Source organism: Rhea pennata, chromosome 1 (genome assembly GCF_028389875.1).
Source record: "Rhea pennata isolate bPtePen1 chromosome 1, bPtePen1.pri, whole genome shotgun sequence".
Classification (NCBI taxonomy): Eukaryota; Metazoa; Chordata; class Aves; order Rheiformes; family Rheidae; genus Rhea; species Rhea pennata.
The window spans coordinates 204,255,885-204,275,716 of NC_084663.1; the positions used below are offsets into that span (position 1 = coordinate 204,255,885).

The 19,832-nt window shown below is 40.5% G+C and overlaps 1 protein-coding gene across 7 annotated transcripts in view; it reads left to right on the forward strand.

Annotated features, from left to right (window-relative positions):
- Positions 1-19,832, forward strand: part of MTMR2 (myotubularin related protein 2) — a 60,776-nt gene that overhangs the window by 21,658 nt on the left and 19,286 nt on the right. For 3 of the 7 annotated variants that reach the window (XM_062567314.1, XM_062567312.1, XM_062567308.1), the window contains exons 3-5: positions 14,703-14,778; positions 18,130-18,224; positions 18,417-18,527. In XM_062567314.1, coding sequence (XP_062423298.1) covers positions 14,733-14,778; positions 18,130-18,224; positions 18,417-18,527 — 252 coding nt within the window. In that variant the 5' untranslated portion in view covers positions 14,703-14,732. Of the gene's footprint in view, positions 1-5,325; positions 5,357-6,366; positions 6,423-14,702; positions 14,779-16,716; positions 16,843-18,129; positions 18,225-18,416; positions 18,528-19,832 lie in introns of those variants that run through there. The other 4 variants (XM_062567310.1, XM_062567309.1, XM_062567311.1 and 1 more) reach the window with 4 other exon arrangements.

Here is a 19,832-nt window from a genome sequence, read left to right on the forward strand (position 1 = left end):
AACTAGTATGTTTCTCTGACAACTATGGTATTTTATTTCCTGTGAGTTTTCTCTGCATAGTTCTTAATTAATAGGAAATCCTCTTGTTCGTAGGTGGTAAGAGCTTGCATGTTTCTTTCTGATGACAGTTTGCTAAAGGAAGCTTATTAACCACTATTGAGCTACGATTTGAAAAATAATCAGTAGTTTGTATGTGATCTAGTGACAGTTTGCATCTTTTATCTATGAATACAAAAAGTAATTTTCAGAACATGTCTAGGTAAAAAAGTATGTAATACACCTGAAGTTTTCCCCATAAAGTTGAGACATTCATTTACCCCAACGTACAGAAGACCATTTTTAGGCTAGGGCTAAGTCAGAGCAATAACCGTTTCTCTCTTCATTGCTGAGACTAGTGTTGGAGAACAGGTCATGAGGATGAAATCAAAATCTGTCCTCTCCTTATGGACAGCCTCTTATGTTGGTATCACTGAGGGACTGCAGTCCCACTGCCTGTCCTGAATTCAGTTGCTGTCAGGGCTAGTGCATTACTGTTTGCTCTCTGGGCTTGTCCTTAATGGCTAGTGCTAGCTGCTTAGTGAACATGCTTGGGAATGGAAGACTTACTATGCATGGTGATCAGCTAAGAACAGTATATTTCAGATCTTGAAAATGAGACAAGGAGAACAGACGCTAGTCATTTATTCTTTGACCCATTTTCTCTGAATTAACATCTATCATGTGACAATTTTTGCAGTATTTCAACTTTTTTTTTTTTTTTTTAAAGCCTGTTCACTGAGATATTTTTTGCAAGGTCCTGACTGTTCTTATTTTCTGACGTTTCTGAGATGTGGCTTTGCCTTTGATATTCTAGGTGAGGTCATACCATTAACTGATGTAACCACATTAGTGTTTTGCATAATAGCCCATTCCTTACACACTTGAGCATCTTGAGCCAGCTTTGATTGGCTCAAGACCATGTGAACTCCCAAGTCTTAACAGGTACTGAGATTTAAGCTGAATACTTTATTTCTTCTTCAGAAGAGAAGATATATTCCACACTGTTCTTGGGAGAGGAAATAAAAGGCCTAAAGTGGGAACTAACAGAGTTTTTGGTACCTCTGTGGTATCAAGACAAGTGCCTGGGTTCCACTGTGTTCTTATAAGGTGTTGTGTCAGTTAGATTTAAGAGGCTGAAAATAAGCATTTCAAGATTTTGAAGCAGATGTGCCAATTGTGGGATTATGCTCTTGATGTGTACTTAAATTATCCCTGCTAGAATGAATTGCTTCATGGATCCATCATCACTCCTACCTCCACTTGGTCTCTGGCCCTGCATGTGCATCAGCTCAAATTTAGGAACTAAATTTCTGTGGCTATGGAAAAATACTTTGTGATAGCTACAATTAGTATTATGATTTTTTGTGGGGAATTTTTAGAAGAACAGTAGGTGGCTGTTGGGAGGAGAGAACCAAGAGAAGGACCCATGTATTTTCTTGCAGTCTGTGCCTGCAGATTTCTTTTGGAGAGCAATTAACACTCTGTGTGTTTGCGTGTGTTTATAATGAGGTAAATAAGACAACCCCTTGGAATTCCTGCTGAACGCATGTGCAGTATTTTTCCTAAATCTTTCTCCAAAGTATTTCGTAGTAAATTTTATAAAGTTTTTTTTTTTTAATGTATAGTGAGCATTTTGATATCTGGAATTAAGTTTAAATTGCTTTTCCTCTCCAATTTATAGAATTTTCACTTCATAAACTAACTCTAAATAAATTTTGGCTGCTACAGTTAGCTGTATTAAAAACAAAGCACTGTTAGGTTCTACTCCCCCCACCCCCTGCCTTGTCCTAAACTCAGATCCGAAGCTGTTTAGAATTGATTTAGGGAAAGCACTTTTCAAGAGAATTTTTAGCAAAATGCACTGCCATATGTTTGAACATAAGTTATAGATCATGCAAGAACAGAATAGAAGTAGTTGGAAGTGAAAATGAGTTGGAAATTCATATATATTTTGTACATTCAGAGTGAAAACTCAAAAACACCTTAGAGCCAATATTGCCAAAGGGGCTGAGATGCCTATATACCTCTTACGGATCTGGGCACATGGTGATTGAAGTATAGTGAGATTCTTGTTCCTAAGTCCCATAGGTAGTATTTTCTGTGTTGCCTGTGGGCAGATATATCTGTGCAGGCTGTTAAGTTTTGTTGTTAATGCTTTTATCAGTAGGGACTTTCTTTTTGAGTTAGCTGTTGATTTATAGGCTATAGCCTGAAGTATACCATATTCAGAACTTTGGAATAGTTCTTGTAAAAGATTTAAATTCCTTGCCAGGGTGCCATGTGGAGTTGGGGAGCAGTGGTTATGGCCATGGGAGACTGCTGCCAATTCCCTTAAGAATAGTACCCTTACCTGAAATCTGTTCATTGTGTTTGGTTTTGGACTGTGTAAAGCTAAAGCCTGAAACAGAGTTTGGAGATTCCTAATTATGGCTTTCTTCTGTTGTTCCTTGCTGCTAGTCTGTTCTGTGGTAAGCAGGGCTCTTGTACAAGTTAGTGCCTTCTTACAGAGAAATATCTGGCAGCAAATTTCCAGTACGGCAGATCAGCACGTTACCTGCTTAGTTGTCCAGCCTGCAGAAAAAGTGCTTCAGGTCTGTATTCTTGGCCTTGCTGTTTGTGACCACTAAACCATTCTCCTCTTTGAGACCAACAATAAGATCCACAATTCCTGATTCTTGATATTCCTCTGAGGTCCAGCAAACATAGTACAAGCCTTTAGCAAAGCATGTGTCTCTTCTTCCACTATTGTTTGTGCCCTCTAGTAAAAAAACTTTTTTAATTTACTCCTTTAATGTAAGAGTAATCAGTACTTTTGCAATGGGTTTAAGCATGCGATGCGAGAGCATTAGCATGGCAGGACCAGGACTCTAAGATTAGAAAAGGGAAGAAACAGTTGCCTGCATAACTTTAATTTGTTATGCATTATGTGTCTGCAGTGAAGATTTTTTTAGATGAATCTATGTGATTTATTTGTAAGCTACATAACTGATGAAGGACAGATGATCTCCAGAGGTCCCTTCCAACCTTACTGATTCTATGATTCTATGACAGAAGGTGTATGAAGTAGTTTTCTCCTTCTAAGGCAATAAATGGAATCCATCGATGTCTTCCATAAGCTTCCTGAATGGAATTCATTTGGGCCAGTCTACATTCAAGCTAGTCAACTACAATTCCTTTATGGTGAATGGAAAGAAATGAGTCATTTGAGATGTGATTTATCTCAGAATTTAGTAAATGCCCACAGTAGGTCAAATGAGTAAGTGAGAATATCGTGCAGTTAAGCTGTAGAAGTCCTTGCTACAGGTTAGTGTGAATGCTGTGCTTGCTCACAGTGGATCTCAGCGTTAACTGTGCTCTAGTAAAGGTGAAGTATTGTCTAATTTGAAAACCATGTATGTTTTTCCTCTGACTGTGAAGAGAGCACAGGATGACTGGCCAGATGTAGTGCTCTAAAATTGAGGTAAATCCTGTCCCTTCCGTTATGTTGGGCTGGATTAATCAAAATGCCAGTTCACTGACTTTGCCACCTTTGTGTTACTTTACTGTAGCTTTAGTGCAAAATGCCTTAGAGTAGTTTTGTGTAAGATGTGTATATTGTTAGTAGAAAAACATATTGAAGAAAGATGTGATTTTCCCCATCCTTTGCTATAAATCACTGAAACTAGCCTCAATAAACTTTTCCATTGCTATCTCCGTGCCAGTGCAGGAAGTGTGTCAGGCTTTGGTTATGTGTAACACATGTTAAACAAGAACTGGGTTAAGTGAGAGGCATATCTTTTTAAACTTTAAGCATGCATTTAAGCAGCTTTTTTACTATTGCTGTTAAATGACTTTTTTGTTAGTGAACGATGCTAGCTTGGAAGTACTAAATCATGAAAAAAATCTACCTCATCACTTGCAGTGTAATTCAGGACTGGAATGAGTTTTCCTCTTCGCCCTGCCACTCAGTTCCAATCCTAGCTTAGTGGAGGTATGGGGTTAAGTATTCTTGTGTTGAACTGAGGAGCCAAGGGATTCTCATGCAAAACTGGCCAGAAGACGACCAGTTCGTACCAAATGTAGAGGTGTTTGTTGTGATGTGAACTCTCCTTTCCAGTGCAGTTGTCTATGACCACTGTTAAATTACAGACCATATTCCCTAAGACACCAGATGGTGAAAATGATTGACTTGTGGTCACGAATGGCACTGCTAAATTTGAATGGATGATGTACTACTGAGAGTAAATAAACAGCCTCTTTTTTTTGCAGTCACCATGTGAAGACTTGGCCACATGTATTCCTCTGTGTCACCACTTGCGGCCCAGCTATATTCCCACACTGATGTACATCTTGTATTTTTTGTAGGTGCACAGCACTAAAAGTTACACAGGCAGAAATAGCCACTACTTTATCTGCATGTGGTGTTCGCACAGATCATTTTGAATACTTGGCTGAAATTAGGGCCAAATCCAAGAATGGGTGAGACTTTAGAGCAATATCAAAGGTATCAAGTAGAAGGACTGGAAGAGCAGCTCAGGAGAAGAAGGGAGATCTTATGAGGAAACATGTTTTAACTGTCTACAACTTCTGATTTTGACTATACTGCTCTGTGAGTGTGTGACTGTGGGAAACAGGCTTCATTTTCTCTGCGGAGCATTAAACCGTAGAAGGACAAAGGCACAAAGGACTGGTTCCAGAGAATGAATAATGCTCTTGTCCATAAGCATGGTCATTCCAGGACAGCCCAGTGAGTGACTGGAATTTAGCTCCTGCTGTTGCCTTGCTTTTTTTAAGACTCCCATTCTAGGACCATAAATGCTATTTATTTCATGAGAACTAGAATCTTTTTCCTTTATAAACTATCCTGAGACATGAAAATTTTTGGTTTCTTTCTCTCCCTCCTCCCACTCCCCATTTGGAGTTTTTCTGAATCTCTCCCTTTCAAGGAAACAAAAATACAGACTAGCTAAACTCTGAGTTGCAAAATATTGATTTCATGCAAATTAGAAGTTGAAAAGCCAGATGCAGTCAGTTTTCTGTCTCCTTTACATAGGAATAATACTCCCTAAGTGCTCATTTAGTTAGAAGAGAGCGAAGACTGCAAGCGTAGCTAATCTTTCTTATACAGAGATACCTGAGTGTTTGAATATAAAGTAATGCACAGTGAAGAAAACTCTGGAAACATTTATGATTGCCATCTATTAGGAATGGAAAACTAAAGGAGTAAGCAAATGGCCATCAGATGTTCCTAAAAATATTTGCAACTCTTCCTTAAAACGGACGTATTTCTCCTAGCTACAAAGTGCATGAATTCTCCTTTTTTGCTGAGTAAAACCGGGTAAGAGGTTTTTGATTTTTTTTTTCCTATAGCTATATTTTTATTAGATTGAAGCACGAATCAGGCAGGAGTGAGCAAGCCTGCTATTTAAAAGGAACGCTCAGAATTGTGATTGCATGCAGTACTCCACCAAGATTTGTTTTTCTGTAGAGGTTTTGCACTGAAAGAAACTTCCTCCTTCTCGCTGTGATTTTTATTGATTGTAAATATATAATTATTTATTATCTTGAATCTTTTTATCACTAAACTCCTGAGTAAAATTCGTGATAACAAAGTCACTTCTATATGACTTACTTTGGTTGGCAGAATTTGTGACCCTTTTGTTAGAGCATTTTTTGTTACTTCTTCAGACCGATGATCTATACTTCACTAGTTTCTTTCCTTGCGAATTTTAATCAATTTCCCTTATAAGCTGTTTATTAAGCAAATTATAATTAAAAAGATTAGTAGAGTTAATACAGAGCGTAAAGTTTTTGAGCAGCCAGAGGAGAACAGAACAGAACTGTTGTCTCTCAAGACATACTTGGAACCCTTGGCAGTGAAGAAGGTTCTGTACAGAAAACATTGGAGTTGTGTGAATAGATAGCATCAGCAGCCTTCTGTGCCAGGGATTCTTGCTGTACTGAGTCGATGACGACTTCTGTTGGAGACTAATGAGAGAATTGTCTTGAGGCACCAAACCACACAAACTTGAAGAGACGAGCCAGCCGTGGTCAAACTCTAGTGGTCCTCAACAATGTGTTCCTTTGAGCTTCCAAGCCTTGCCTTATATTTGTTCAGTGAGGGTCCCGAAGATTCACCAACTGAAAAAGAGACTGCTCTTTTTCGCTGGAAACTTGGGTCTGGGAGAGGTTCATCGTGGAAAAAACAAAGCAGAAAACTCCAGGGAAATACTGCTTGGTGGCTACTTCCTCCTCCAGAGGAATTCCTTTATTACCCTGATGACTATATTATTATTTTTTTAAAAGACTCTAATCTTCAACTGCTTTTTAAAGATTTTTTAAGTCAGTGGGAAGTAAGCAAGTGGATATCTTGAGCCTTTTTACATTTGCTCAAAATATACACGGTAGGTAGAGATCACAATTTGTGAATTATAGCTTTGTTTTTGCTTCTTTTAATTTGTCAGTGTACTTTGAACTGAAAGGCAGTTGCACTGTACATTTTATATGATTATTGTCTTCCTGAGTCTATCTTCTGTCTGTTGGTAGAGCATTTTATTTGTAACTTGAATGAGACTTGTGTTGTTTTTAAACCAAGATAGGAAGCCTTCTTTGGTTGTGTGTTCCCTTGGAAGCTGAATGGGTTTCATGTGGTCTTGGACAATATATTTGATTCTCTGTGAAGCATTATGAAACGATCCATATGTCCATGCTGTTCTGTCTTTTCCCCATTTTCAACTTGTAATAACCCAATAGACTAAGATGCAAAGAATTTCCCTGCAATTAATATCCTGCTGGTCTGAATGTTTCTAACATAGTTACTCGACCCATCTGGTCATAATCCTCAGAAAAGTCTCTGTGCCTCAGTCATTCAGGGATACTGCTATTCTTTCTCATAGTTGTTCTGCTATGATATTCTTAATGATTCACAAATATTCAACAAAGTCAATTTACTTGCTCAATTTTTAGTTTATTACACTTCCAGCAAGACACATTGTACATAAATCTTTTCAAAGTGCACTTGAAGTAGCCATAAATGGCAGCTGAAAATCTCTCCAAAATAATACAGTATTTGCAGTCTACAGTTGGATTTATCATGTAAGCTTACCTACTATTTTAATATTTGTCTAATTGAGCATTAAGAAGACAGAAATATCTCGGCAGCAAAATACTAGAAAAAAAATATGCCTTCAAAATTTGTCCTTTCTCTGTTGTAAAAAATGTTTCATTCAGGGAACAAATCAATACACCAATGAGCAGTTATCCTAAATAAGCTGGACAGAAATAGGCCTCCCTGTTTTTCTGAGATGAATGGAAGGAGCTTCCATATCTCTTTTATTACTGAGGTTTTTACACCATCCTTGGGTTCATGGTACATCTTGGTATATCTACCATAATGGCACTATCCTTTTGTTGATTGACTTGACATATTAACTGCCTTGCTTGCAACAGCTGTGAAAGAGAAAAGGGATGGGATGGGAAGGCCGGGGGGCGGGGAGGGCAGAAGTCAGGAGAAGGAGTAGGTGAACATGGTCTTAGATAGCCAAAAGCCACTTTGATAGGAGAAAGACGTCGGTTACCTAAGCATATGTGTTTTGCCTTTGATTTACAAGAAAGATTAAACAAAAAATCAAATAAGTAGAAATTATGCTGTGGCTAAGCCTTTGCAGAAAAAGCTGACTTCACTCGTCTGGTTCTGTGAGACAGAAGAAGGGAGATGGCTTGGACCCAAAAGTTGTCTTTGATAACTCAGCTAATAAGCTCTGTGCTACTAGCTTTGGAGTCATGCCTGATTTAATGCAATACATGCAATTTTTAGATCTGAGCAAGCTCATCTCCTGCTGCCTTTCTGCATAGACAAAATAAGTTTAGGCCCATCTGCAAAGTACAGGTCTTGACTACTCAGTCTTATAGGGATGTCCTGGAGGTCAGACCCACTGTTATCTTGGGCACAGTGGAGCACCAGAGGTAAGTGCCTTACCAGATGTAGGTGGCTGTATCAGAGTTTGTCATCCTCATTCTCTGCACTTACTGGGAAGAAAGGCACTCATCTGGAAGGTGAATCTTCTAGGTCGTTTTCTATCTACTGACTGTTAGGGGAATCTAGGGTGACTAGCTCAGGTGTAGGTCTCTACCGTTTGAGGAAATGAATATTACTGCCACTCACTGCCTACAGGGTGAGAGGAGTGCTGATTCAGAAGGATATTTAGTCTTGTGCCAGCCCTTGAGAGAATGACATTAGTGAAAGAAAGAAGGAAGTTTTAGGTATGATATTTGTGAGCAGAATTTTCCTGTTAAAATTTGAGATATCAGACAGATATTTTCCTGTAGGAGGTAAAGCCTCTTATTTGGCTGTTAAGTTTCAGTCTTTCATCCATAATTTGAATATATATATATATTTTTTTAAAAAATCTACTAATTTTCTGTATTCCCCCCACACACATATACAATGTCCATATTATATATAGCTGTCCTCCTAGCATATATCTTGCCTATTCCTACTACCAGTGCACACACATGAGGAAGATGTGCCAAACCTGTGAGTGTAAGTAAGTGTTGCAGATGCAAGGGGTTTTTTTTTATATGTATGCATTATGTTATGTTTGTATATACAAGTTATATGTACTCATGTCAAGGGAGCAGTTAAGAGACCAGTTTCATGCTGTAGGAAACACAGAACAGAACTATACATGGCTGGAATAAAAGCAGCTCCAAGCCTGGAGGGCTTACTTTCTGAATATACAGGGCAGACGTGGTTTTGGGAAAAGCAATAATTTAGATGCAAGGTGGTCAGTGTTGGGATGGACAGGTCATATCAGGGTTATCTCTTTATACTTAATAAATTATTCAAAATGTACAAAGTCATTTGGAGTGTGTAGGAGGTTACCAAAGAGAGATTAGCTGAGAGGGGGAAAAATCACGAAAAATATACTTTTTTTCCCCCTAAAACAGCTTAAAGAATTTTTTTGTTTAATTCTAATTGTTATTGAGAAGAATCTGTTAGAAGAAACTGTTATACAGTAATTTGGTAACATGAACCTGTAGCTTTCCCTTTAACTACATAAAGCCAGGAGACTGCCTTTGCCTGTGTTTAGAGTCAGGACTCAAGTATTCAGGTAAAATAAGGGAAGAGAATAATTGGAAAATGGCTAGGAGAGACCTCAGGTGCTCTTCTGGTACATCTCTCTGTCTAAAGGTCGTTGGTTTATTATCTGAAAGCCTGTGCTGCAGGCATTGGTGTCCAGCGCCAATTACTGTCCCTTGTCAGTCCTTAGTGCTTTTACTCCCGCACTGTGAGTTTAACACACTTCCCAGTCTGCTGGATGAATTGCTCGTGTAGTTGTACCCTAAGCCAGTGCTGTCAAAATAATCCAGTTTATGGAAAAATATACATATAAAAGCCATTAAACTAGCCCAGGCATCTTGACTGAAGGCATGGAAGCAATTACACGAGCAGTTATACTGGCAGATTTGGTAGGAGGAGGTAATCCTGGCTCAGCCTCAAACAGAGCAGGATGTGTGTTGTTCTCCTGGCTGTGCAGTTCAGCTGGTACGTAAAAACGTCTCAGAAAATACAAGAGGAAAATACGCCAGCTGTTTTGTTCAAAAGCAAAGAAAAACCTTAATGTAGAGTTTCATGCCCCCTCTTGAGTATCATCCTTCAGGAACGGTGTTCAGCAATGCTTAGACCTCTGAGAGCCTCAACTCAGAGCTACGGTACAGCTTTAACTCTGCAGCAGCCTGAGCTGTCTGTAGCCACTTGGGAATTGGCAGTGTGTGAGTTGTGCAAGAACATTAACCGGGGAAGGGATTTATTGGAGCAACACACTGGCTGTTTTGTCAGGAGGCAGTGTGGAGACATAGCTGGAGAGACTTGATGAAACTGCAGTATCTTGAAACACGATATGAAGAGGTAGGGACATGAGGCAGTCTTACCACTGTTTTGGGATCTGAATCTCTTTCCCTGGCCTTATACATGTGCGCAAAGGCAGTGATCATCTCATTGCTGAGATCTAGAGGTTGCATCAACAGCAAAGCACTGGGGTTTTCCTGCTTTGGTACTGTAAGTGGGGGGATATGAGAGAGCTCTGCACATTCAGCGATGGGTAAGTGAGATGGAGCTAATGTAAGATGGGATCCTGAGTAAGAGAGGTTGTTAAATATATCAGCTGTGGGTTTGTTCTGCCAAGTCGCTACTTGGATGAAGGACAGAGGTCTGTGCTGGCATTTAGTCCTCGCGACTCTCTGAGCCGAGGCAGGAGCCGAGGTAGGTGCTGCCATGCCTGTATGCTCCCTCTCCTGCGAGAGCTGTATAACCTTGAGGGAGAGCTGCTGATGTGTGTAATGGGTAGGTTATGTTGGTCAGTGAAAAAAGACAGAAATAAAGGCTAACCCGATGTATAACTAAACTCCTTATTTGCCCCAGAGGTTCAATTACTGAGCCACAACACTTTGAGGAGGAGCAAGATACTGAAGCCCTTGTTTGGCTTAGAGGCAAGGCAAAGCAATCTACAGAATTTCCATGTAGTTGTTTGGTTGTATTTGTTTCCTGCAAAACTTGGCGGTAATTGTGACATATATGGCCAGCAAGTTGCTCTAGGTCAGTATGATGCTGTTGCTAATATGATTCTGCCTAGCTCTGGCTGCATTGCAGATCTCAAAGTGCTTTTCATTTTTATTCCCACAGAGCCAGCTGCGAAACCTGAGGCATGAAGAGGTGAAATGCTTCAGTCAGTCACGTACATACGTATATGCTAGTTGAAACTGCCTCAGTAGCTGTTAATGCATGAGCATCCAGTCCACCTCTCCTGCCAAGGCCCCTTCTTTCTCCTGCAGCTAGGCTGCTGCAGTCATGACCCTGGGCTCCCTTTCCTGATTCCTCGCTCCCTTGTAGCCTTTAATTTTGTACTGCAAGATTTGCAGAGGGTTAAATCTACATTGTCCTGGGGTCTTATTTTTAGAATCTTGAAAATAGGCTAAAGTACAAAAAGATTTTTCTGACAGTTTAGGGAACCAATCTAGGGGTAGCAGAGGTCTGTCATGTGATCCTTTAGTCTTGTAAGGGGCAGAGGGTCGCCAGGTGTTTGTGTCCTTCTGGAACTGCACATGACTGCTTCGAGTCCTCTCCCATCCTTTCCCCTTGATCTGCTTTCAAAACTTCTCTCTTTCCTCATCCACTCACTTTTCTCCTTTCTTGCAATCCTCTGTACCTCGGTGCTATCCCAGATGTCTTCTCCCTCCTCCACCTTCCTCTTTGCCAGCAAGCAGCTGTACACATTATCTATTTATTTTTTCTAGAAGCTACATGAGCTTTCTGCATTGGCAGCAAAACACAGATTGCATTTTTCTCTGAATCAGTTTTAAGGAGCCATTGATGGAAGTGGATTTTAGGAAAATGCCTACTATTTGTTTTCAGATTTCTACCAGGACAGGTTTCAAACATTAATATTCCAACTAGGAGGGTAGTTCAAGGCATAAAGCTAACCAGAGGTTGCTGAGACTGGCACACCAAAGAAAAATTTTAACTAGGCTTTCTGACTCTGTCTTTCGCAGCCTATTTGAAAGAGCAAATATTATCCGGGGGTGATATACAGATACTGGCTGTGATATCATCACTAATTTGCCAGGAAAGCAGGCTATGCTGTGTTACCTGAGCTAGGTTGTATTGCTGAGGTCAGTTGGGGGTTTGTCAAAATGACGGTTTAATCCCCAACTCTGCAAAAAAAAAAGACAAAATTGGCAGAAGCTGTTGACCTTGAGAAGTGCTGGGCTTCCAGGAAGCCGTATCGCCGCTGCCCTGTGTTCACGTGAGTGCAGATTCAATCACTGACCCTTTCCTCTGACCCTGGGGACTCCACATTTCAAAGAGTGTGAGCAGGCAGATGGATTTTATTAGACTTAGAAGAGCCAGTTTTTAAACAGAAAAGGCTTTCAACCTTATCTTTAATGGAATAGTGTTGACATGGAAATCTTTCTTTGTCTTTACTTGCTGCTTGCACTCTTGCTTTTCCCTCCTTCTCTCCCCCATCCTCAGTGTAGTTTTTTAAAACCACCTGAGCACTGCCCACCTATTGATCACGTTGGCAGCTGTTCGTAGTATCAAACACTTTCTATATATGCTTACCTTGTGTTCATTTTGGCTGAAGGTACAGCCTAATTCTGCAAATGTTTACCCCTGGCCGTGCTCCCGCTGACATCTGCAGCAGAGTAGCAAGTCCAGCTGTTGGCTGAAGCATTCGTAGCAGCAGCTGCTAGCTGTTTGGGGTAGGGATCTTTTAGAAGTTTTGTATTGCGTCCTGTGCACGCAGTATATTTTTTACTAATACCCTTCCAAGATAAAAGGCAGCAAGGATGACAGCCACTGTAAGGACTAATTAGCAGAAAGCTTCTGTCTCATTTGGCATAATCCAGATGTTATCCTGTTGATTTCAAGCCTGTTTTTCAAGTGCAAAAACTGATGCACAGGAATTGAGATTGGGTCTACCCCACAGACTTTTGCCAAGGAGGCTGTCAGTCAGGGCTTTGATGAGGTGTGTGATCTTTGGCCAACACAGCTGGGCTGACAGGAAGTCCCCTGCACTGGCTTTGGCTGGTTATACCAGCAAAACCTTGTTTTCGATGGTATTGCTGAAGTGGGGGAGGAGAAGCTATCCTGCAAGTTCAGTGTTGCCTGTGTTATGAGCTTTATCAGTGCTGATTCTCTTTACTCATCCCGTACATACCAGTCCAGCTGCAGTGCCAGCCTCCCTACTCAAGAGCTGGCCTAAGTAGTTGCATTCCTTTATTTTTGCAGTTGTGAGGTTCCTGTTAGGAAGTCAGGATTGTGCTTGGTTTTATTTTTTGTCTGCCTTTTTTTTAAATTCAAAGACTTACTTGAATGCATTTTTTAAAATGTACATCGTGTTCCCGAGAAGGCTTTGATCTTGTTAATCTTTTCATCTATGCATCAATCTGTTGTGCAAAAATGCTGGAACATGCTTTTATTGTGGTATGGGGATTTCTTCGTTTTTTGTTTTCTTTTTTACATCGTTCAGAGGAGTTCTGTTTCCTGAGGCTCTCCCTCTGGCTTGGTCCTACATGAAAGTTGACCATAGACATGTCAGGTTTTAGGGTGTCGGTTTAGGCCATGTTTTTGAATTTTCTTTGCAGAGATTTGCTGATCTCAGATGACAACAATTCTTTCTCTATCCTGACATTAAGATAAAGAAAGCATTTGGGGCAAGTCTGCAAATTCAGTTGCAGGCAGACCTGAGCTGTCTCTGCCCATCCTCAGCATGCAGGATGCAAGGCAGCTTTAAACCCAAAGTCTTGTGGTTGCTACACCACGTGGCAGAGTTTGGACTAACTTACCGGCTCCCTCTGTCCATGTTATTAGGTTGAGCAATTGGTGTGCTGATGCTGTTGTGTGTCATTTGGTAGATTCAGGGCATGGGCAATATGATTCAGATCTGTCTGCATTTGGCCACATAGACCTAGCCTTAATCGTGGTTACTTACATATGCTCTTCTCCTCTAGTTCTTTCCATAGATTTAGACCATAGGTAGAACTTTCATATTTAGGGCTATGCTTTTCTTAAATATATGCTTCCTTGTGCTACTAGCTGTACTAGCAAAAACCCTTCCATGAATACAGTTATATCTGTAAAAAGTAATGTTTTGTGGTATAACTTTAGCCCAAGTAAAATAAACTTTACCAGTGCACTTATCTCCAATATATGGGATTAGTCACTTTGGCTTAATTAGCTATGCCAGCTAACCCTTCAAGTGAAGACAGAATTTTAGGCCTTACTTTGATATTAATTTCAGCTGGAACACCGGCTGGTCACGTGTTCCTAGCTCTGTGTTCTCCTTGGCACAGTTGAACTGGACTGGGAAAATGATTTGGCTGAAAAATATGTAGGTATGTATGTATTCTTTTTTTTTGGGAAGGTTGTTTTTCCACCGGGTCAATTCCCTCATTCTGTTCACAATAACAGATGCACAAAAAACTTTTATGCTGGCACAGCCCAGAGGGCTTAGTGGGAACACCAATAAGTAGTTACAGGAAGAAAGATAGTTTTGGGGAAGAGGAGGAAGAGCTGTTTGGCAGCCAAAAAACAAACTAAAAAAGCTAACCTATTACCAGTTTACATACCTAAGAAAATTCAAGTATTTTTGCTTGTCAGATCCTCATTGAAGATATTGGGGTTCAGGTCAGGTCCCTCCTCACTCTGCTTCGTGTAAACCAGAAATTGCTCCACTTAACTGTTGGTGGTGTCATGGTAATAAGAGCTGATTACTTTGGGAAAAGAACCAGTCTCTTTGTTTCTGACTGTAGCTGTGCAGACAGAGAGTTTGACTTGTGGTAATGATGTGTAGGTTGGGTCAAATAAGATTGGAGCGTGAACAGCAGCCAGGTGGTAAATGTGCTGGCAAAGCACAAAACCGGCTTTGAGTGACTTCTCCATCACAGACATCCTCACTTAAACACTTCTCTGTGGGCCAGTGGCATGCTCAAGGACTGCAGAGGTGGACTGAGGTGTCTCATATGCTTTATATGGACCTCTCTGGAGCAGCAACACTAGGATGCACCTTAAGATCTTTGAATATTTGTTGTCCTTTATATTGTTGACCCATTGCAGGTAAGTGTAAACTTCTTGGTTTGTGAAAATGTAGTGAATTTCTCTTTCTACTTTATCTTTTACCTAGGTCTTGAGGGAGTCTAATAAATTGGCCGAAATGGAAGAGCCACCTTTGCTACCAGGAGAAACTATTAAAGACATGGGTACGTGAAAAGGATATTTCTTACTGCTTGCTGACCAAATAGAATATCCACAGAGCAAAATATCTTGGTGCTCATTCACCAGCAACAGCAGACTGCTGACATTTTGAGGCACATGGTCAAGCTGGTTCATTAATCAAGTCATTATGCATACTGTGAGCCAAGGTAACTATATATCTACTCTTAGTGTGGAGCAGATACAAGGCAGTTCAACATATTTTAGCATCAGTGATGAGAGATTGAGACAGTTTGTACTGCATTTGCATTTGTTGTATCCTGAGAGCACACAGATGCGTTGTTTCAAGGTGCGCTCACCACAGATAACTTCTTAGGTTGACATAACATAATTATGTGTTGAATCTCCATCAAAAACTGCAGCAAAGTTGCAGTGTTACTGCAGAGAAGTTTTAGTGTTATGGGGTTGGAGTTCTTTTTCTCTTAGCCAGACTTTGTGACATGGAGCAGGTTTGCTGATGTGCTTCACCGCCTAGAAGTTTGAGTAAGCCTCTTGATTAACTTTCTGTAAAAGATTTTGCATTCATTAGTTTAGCGATGTTGACATTCTCCTTCATCGTGTTCCCTTCCTCTTAAAATGAAGAAAGCATCTTTGGTCCTAAAAGTAAAAACTTAATGCTTAATCCTTCTCTCTTCCTTTTCTAAAGACTCTGAACTCTTACTCCAAACATGCAGTGCAGACTGATATCTAATTCATCCTGTGGGGGTACAAATAGCCCTGACAGCAAGACCATATTTTAGAGGGTTCCTGGAAAATGGTTTTGAAGAACAGTGCCCAGTATTTTAGCTGTTCCCAAATGACACAGCGAGCCATGTAAGTCTATAAAAGCAGGTAGCTTTAAGCAGATCAGACAGCAGCTGCCTGGTTCAAAAAGAAATTAAAGGTAGCAAAAAGGAAAACTTACATTATTCATCAACAGTATTGTATCCTGTTGCAAGTGGCAGGAAGGTTGAGTGTAATTCTCTTTGTATTTTATCAGGAAGGGAAGAAAAATTATTTCAGCTAACATTAAAATCTAGGGTAAAACTGGCCCTATTAAAAAAAAAAGAAAAAAAAAGAAAAAAAAAGAAATCCATAAGCAGTGGAATTAATAATTCCTGATTTCCAGTATCTTTCTCCCATATGAATTCTCTTATATCTAACAAAGACTGAGTTTATTAGACTTTCCCTTGGTAGTAGCACTATAACCTCTCTCTTGATACCCATTTTCACAAACGGTGAAGGAATTTAATACCTTGGAGATCCCTATCCGTTGGATAGAGGCTGCTGAAATCATACAACAATGCTAGGGTTAAGGTCAGACAAGCAGACACATGTTCATGTGTGTAGCTGTGCACTGTAATTAAGTACAATTGTTTCCTTAGGAAAACAGGCTAATAAAATACAAACGTGGAAAGTGGCATGGCTTATAAACTGACAAGACCAGTGTTTGAGATAATGCCTAGGACACCTTACCTAGAAAATATTTTTCTAGCGTCTTCCCTTTTGACTCAGAATTGTTATTCCTTTTTAGATGTATATGCATGCTCTTTTCATATTAGTAGATTTAGATTTATTTTTAAAACCTTTTTCGGACTTGTATTTTGAATAATGAGAGCTAGTGGAAAAGCCAAGCAGGCTGTTCTCCTCCTTATTATGGGTTTCAGGATTCTGCTTTCCTGTGTTCAGTCTACTCTTTGAAAAATGTTGATTAATAGTTGGCTAATAATCAAACATTTGGTTCAGTTAAAGCTTTCCAGAAACATTTTGAGTTTAATTGACTTTCCAACGAATAGATTTCCATTAAAAGGAATAAATAAATAATGAAATTGCTAGCGTATATATTTTAACCAAAAACTGGGCTGTTTAGTTTGCTGCACACTAGTTTGCTCCACTCATCCTTTTTCCTCTGAACTTTCTAGTCAGGGCTCTGAAAGCAATCAAAACCAGTTCTGGCTGATGTTAATGCTACTCTGCTGACCATGCCTGCCCACCAGCTCTTGTTTTTCAAGGATTCTCCCCATGTCCAACTCTGGAGAGTTCAGTGAAGACTATGTAGAAGCAGAGCTGATGTAAGGATGATTTAACTATATGTGTTGCTGGTGCCCTAGAATAAGGCAACTCTCTCTTTCCCTCTCCTATGGCTAAATCACACAAAATAAGGGTATGGAAGAAACTGGGGTTCCTAGCATGACACCCCCTAGTCTAACGGCTCCTGTACGTGGTGGCTGTCACCTGTTTGACAGGCAAGCTTTCTCATGGATTTTACATAGCCCTTGCATAATGGATCCCTTAGGAATTAGAGGCTTCACATTATTAAGATGGTCCTGTGTTTTTGTTTTCTCTTTCAAATTTCATGAATCTGGCAGCTATAGTCCATGGGTCTCTTCCTGAAAGGGTTTCTGTGTATCTGAGGAGTATCACTGCTTATTGGTAATAGTGTAAACTGTTGCTGCGGCACAGCCAGACAACTGCTTTAGTGACAGAAAATGTGGTGGGTCACTGGTGGGAGGCGGGGGGGGGGGGGAAGCAGCTTGAATGTTGGCATTTTTAATTGATATAAAACAGAAGGGCAGTTAGGGGAGGTGTTTGCTGTGGAAAACCAGCAGCAACTCTCACCTTTTGCTGGAACAAGTGAGAAGCGTTTGAGGCATTTTAAAAAGGGGACTGTTTTGAGTCACCATCACTCAGGTTCAGAAATAATTGAATTGTTGCAGGGAAACTTGATCACTGACTTGAGACTTAAAGTCACTGGCAATTGGGTGCTATACAGATTTTTGGCTGCTGTAAATTGCTGTTGCTCTGCTGGCTTCAATCAAGGCCTTTAGCGTGCAGAGCCTCCATCCTGGGGCTGATTCTGTCTTTAAGGGTGTACGGAAGGACCCAAGTATGCTCAAGGTCATTTGCAGGAGAGCTGTTTTCTGATGTTCTTGATGGCACAAAATAGCTTGCTAGCAATATTTAGCTTTTTTGCAGATTTTTATCTAGCTTCAAATGCATGCATTCAGGGCAGGAATTGTCCCCTCTTTCAGTGCATGGTGTTCTCAACCAGTGGTAATGCATTGCTCAGTGCTAGTCAACAGTTTGCAGCTACGTAGTGGCTTTTGCACTGGGTTAGCAGTTCTGTGTGCAAATGTAGGATTCCAGGTAATGGTGCTTGCTTGGAGTTTGAGGAACACCAGAAGTCTTGTCTTCTTAACAGAGATGAAACTTGCATGTTAGCCCTAGGCAAGAATCCCAGAATAAGCTTGTTTTCATTTCACGGGTAGAGCCCTTAATGTTGCTACTGCTAATTTTGCTTCCATAAGTTAACCGTGAAACTAACTTTTTTTTTTCTTTTTTCCCTTTATTTTCTTAAGCTAAGGATGTTACTTACATCTGCCCGTTCACTGGTGCAATCAGAGGAACTCTTACTGTAACCAATTATAGACTGTATTTTAAAAGCATGGAACGGGTAAGCTTTTGAAACCATCTGCTTTTATTGGCCCTTTGATATAAAATGTGTCTTTTCAATCTTCAGACCTAGAGTCTTTTTTAGTGTAATTCTGTATCATCTGTATATGTTGGGGAAGATGGGTGCAAGGGAGCAGGATCTAGTTTTTTTTCCTCCTCCCTTTTTAAACTCACAAATTTCAACTGTCTACAGGACCCTCCTTTTGTCCTAGATGCATCTTTAGGTGTAATCAACAGAGTGGAGAAAATTGGAGGTGCTTCCAGTCGTGGGGAGAATTCCTATGGGTTGGAGATTGTATGCAAGGTAAATTTTTGTCTGTATTTTAAAGTAGGAGAAGGGGAAAGTATATTCTAAAAGGTTTTCTCTATAATACCGTAGGAAGTTCTGCAGGATGTTTTCAGTCAGTATGACTTCATACACTTCAAAAATGTCTGATTTTAAAAGTCATTTTAAGGATTCACCAACTCTGCTTATTAGAGATGAGACCCGAACCTTTATTCAGGCTTTGTGCTAAACAGTATCTTTTTTCTTCATAATAAAAACCTAGGTCTGCATCCTAATAATTTAAGTCTCAGGTCTTCTGTGTTGCCCACCGGGCTATGCCAGTCGTTGAGGAATAGAGGATGGGTTTCACTGACCTACATTTAAGGAGCAAGAAAGGGGCAAGTTTTTCCCAGAATTGTTAGCTTGTGTCCACCTGCTGTTGTACTTTGGTGAGGAGTGGGGATTAAACTTCAGCCCTCCTGGCCATTCGTTCATTTTTTTTTCAAGGTAGTACACATTCAAAGTATGCTTCTCAAGAGCTCTTGGAATCACTGAAAATTAAAATTTTAATATAATTGCTTATCACCTCGTTGTGCCTAATGGTCTTGGACCCACAAAGTAAATAAAGTCACCATCCCCAGCTGTACATCTGTAGCTCAGTTACTCACAAAGGCACAGTCCCTCTGCTCTCCCCAGTGGCAGTGTGGAGAGAAGTGAGTTCTGACTAGGATAGGTCTCAGGCTGCTTAGAGCTCTTGCCTGACCTTCTCCCTCCCCCCCCCCCAAATAGAAATAATGCCACTTTCTGGATAAGGGTAGATGGGGGCAAGAAAATGAGCCCCGAATAGCTCCGGTCACTGCTGTGATTTCTAGGCACTAGGAAGCTAAGCAGACTCACAAGGTGTGGGCACACTGAGTCAAGGGCAGCTGATATCATCTATACCAAATCACTCAGCTGTCCCTGAGTCTGCTGCAGTCATAATCTTCTCTGACTAACAAGGGTGCCAGCTGCTGGCAGGTCAATTAGTTCCCTGTTTTGCTCCGAATTCCTAGTCATCTACTCAGCCGTATTGCCTACATGCAGATTTACACACAATCTCATTTGATGTGAACCGCATTGTTTCCCGTGGTAGGAAACCCAGGCACAAACTAGAGGATCAATGTGTTGGCCCTGCACACAACATATATACACACCAGCCCAGGACACTTGGCCCAGGAGATGCAGTCTGTAGTGCTGCTAACAGAGCAGTACAGATACAGCTTACACATCCTGCAATTTGCTCTATCTGAAAGCAATTACCTAGTCTAAATAACATAAGACGGTGAAGTCTTCTGCTGTCTATCT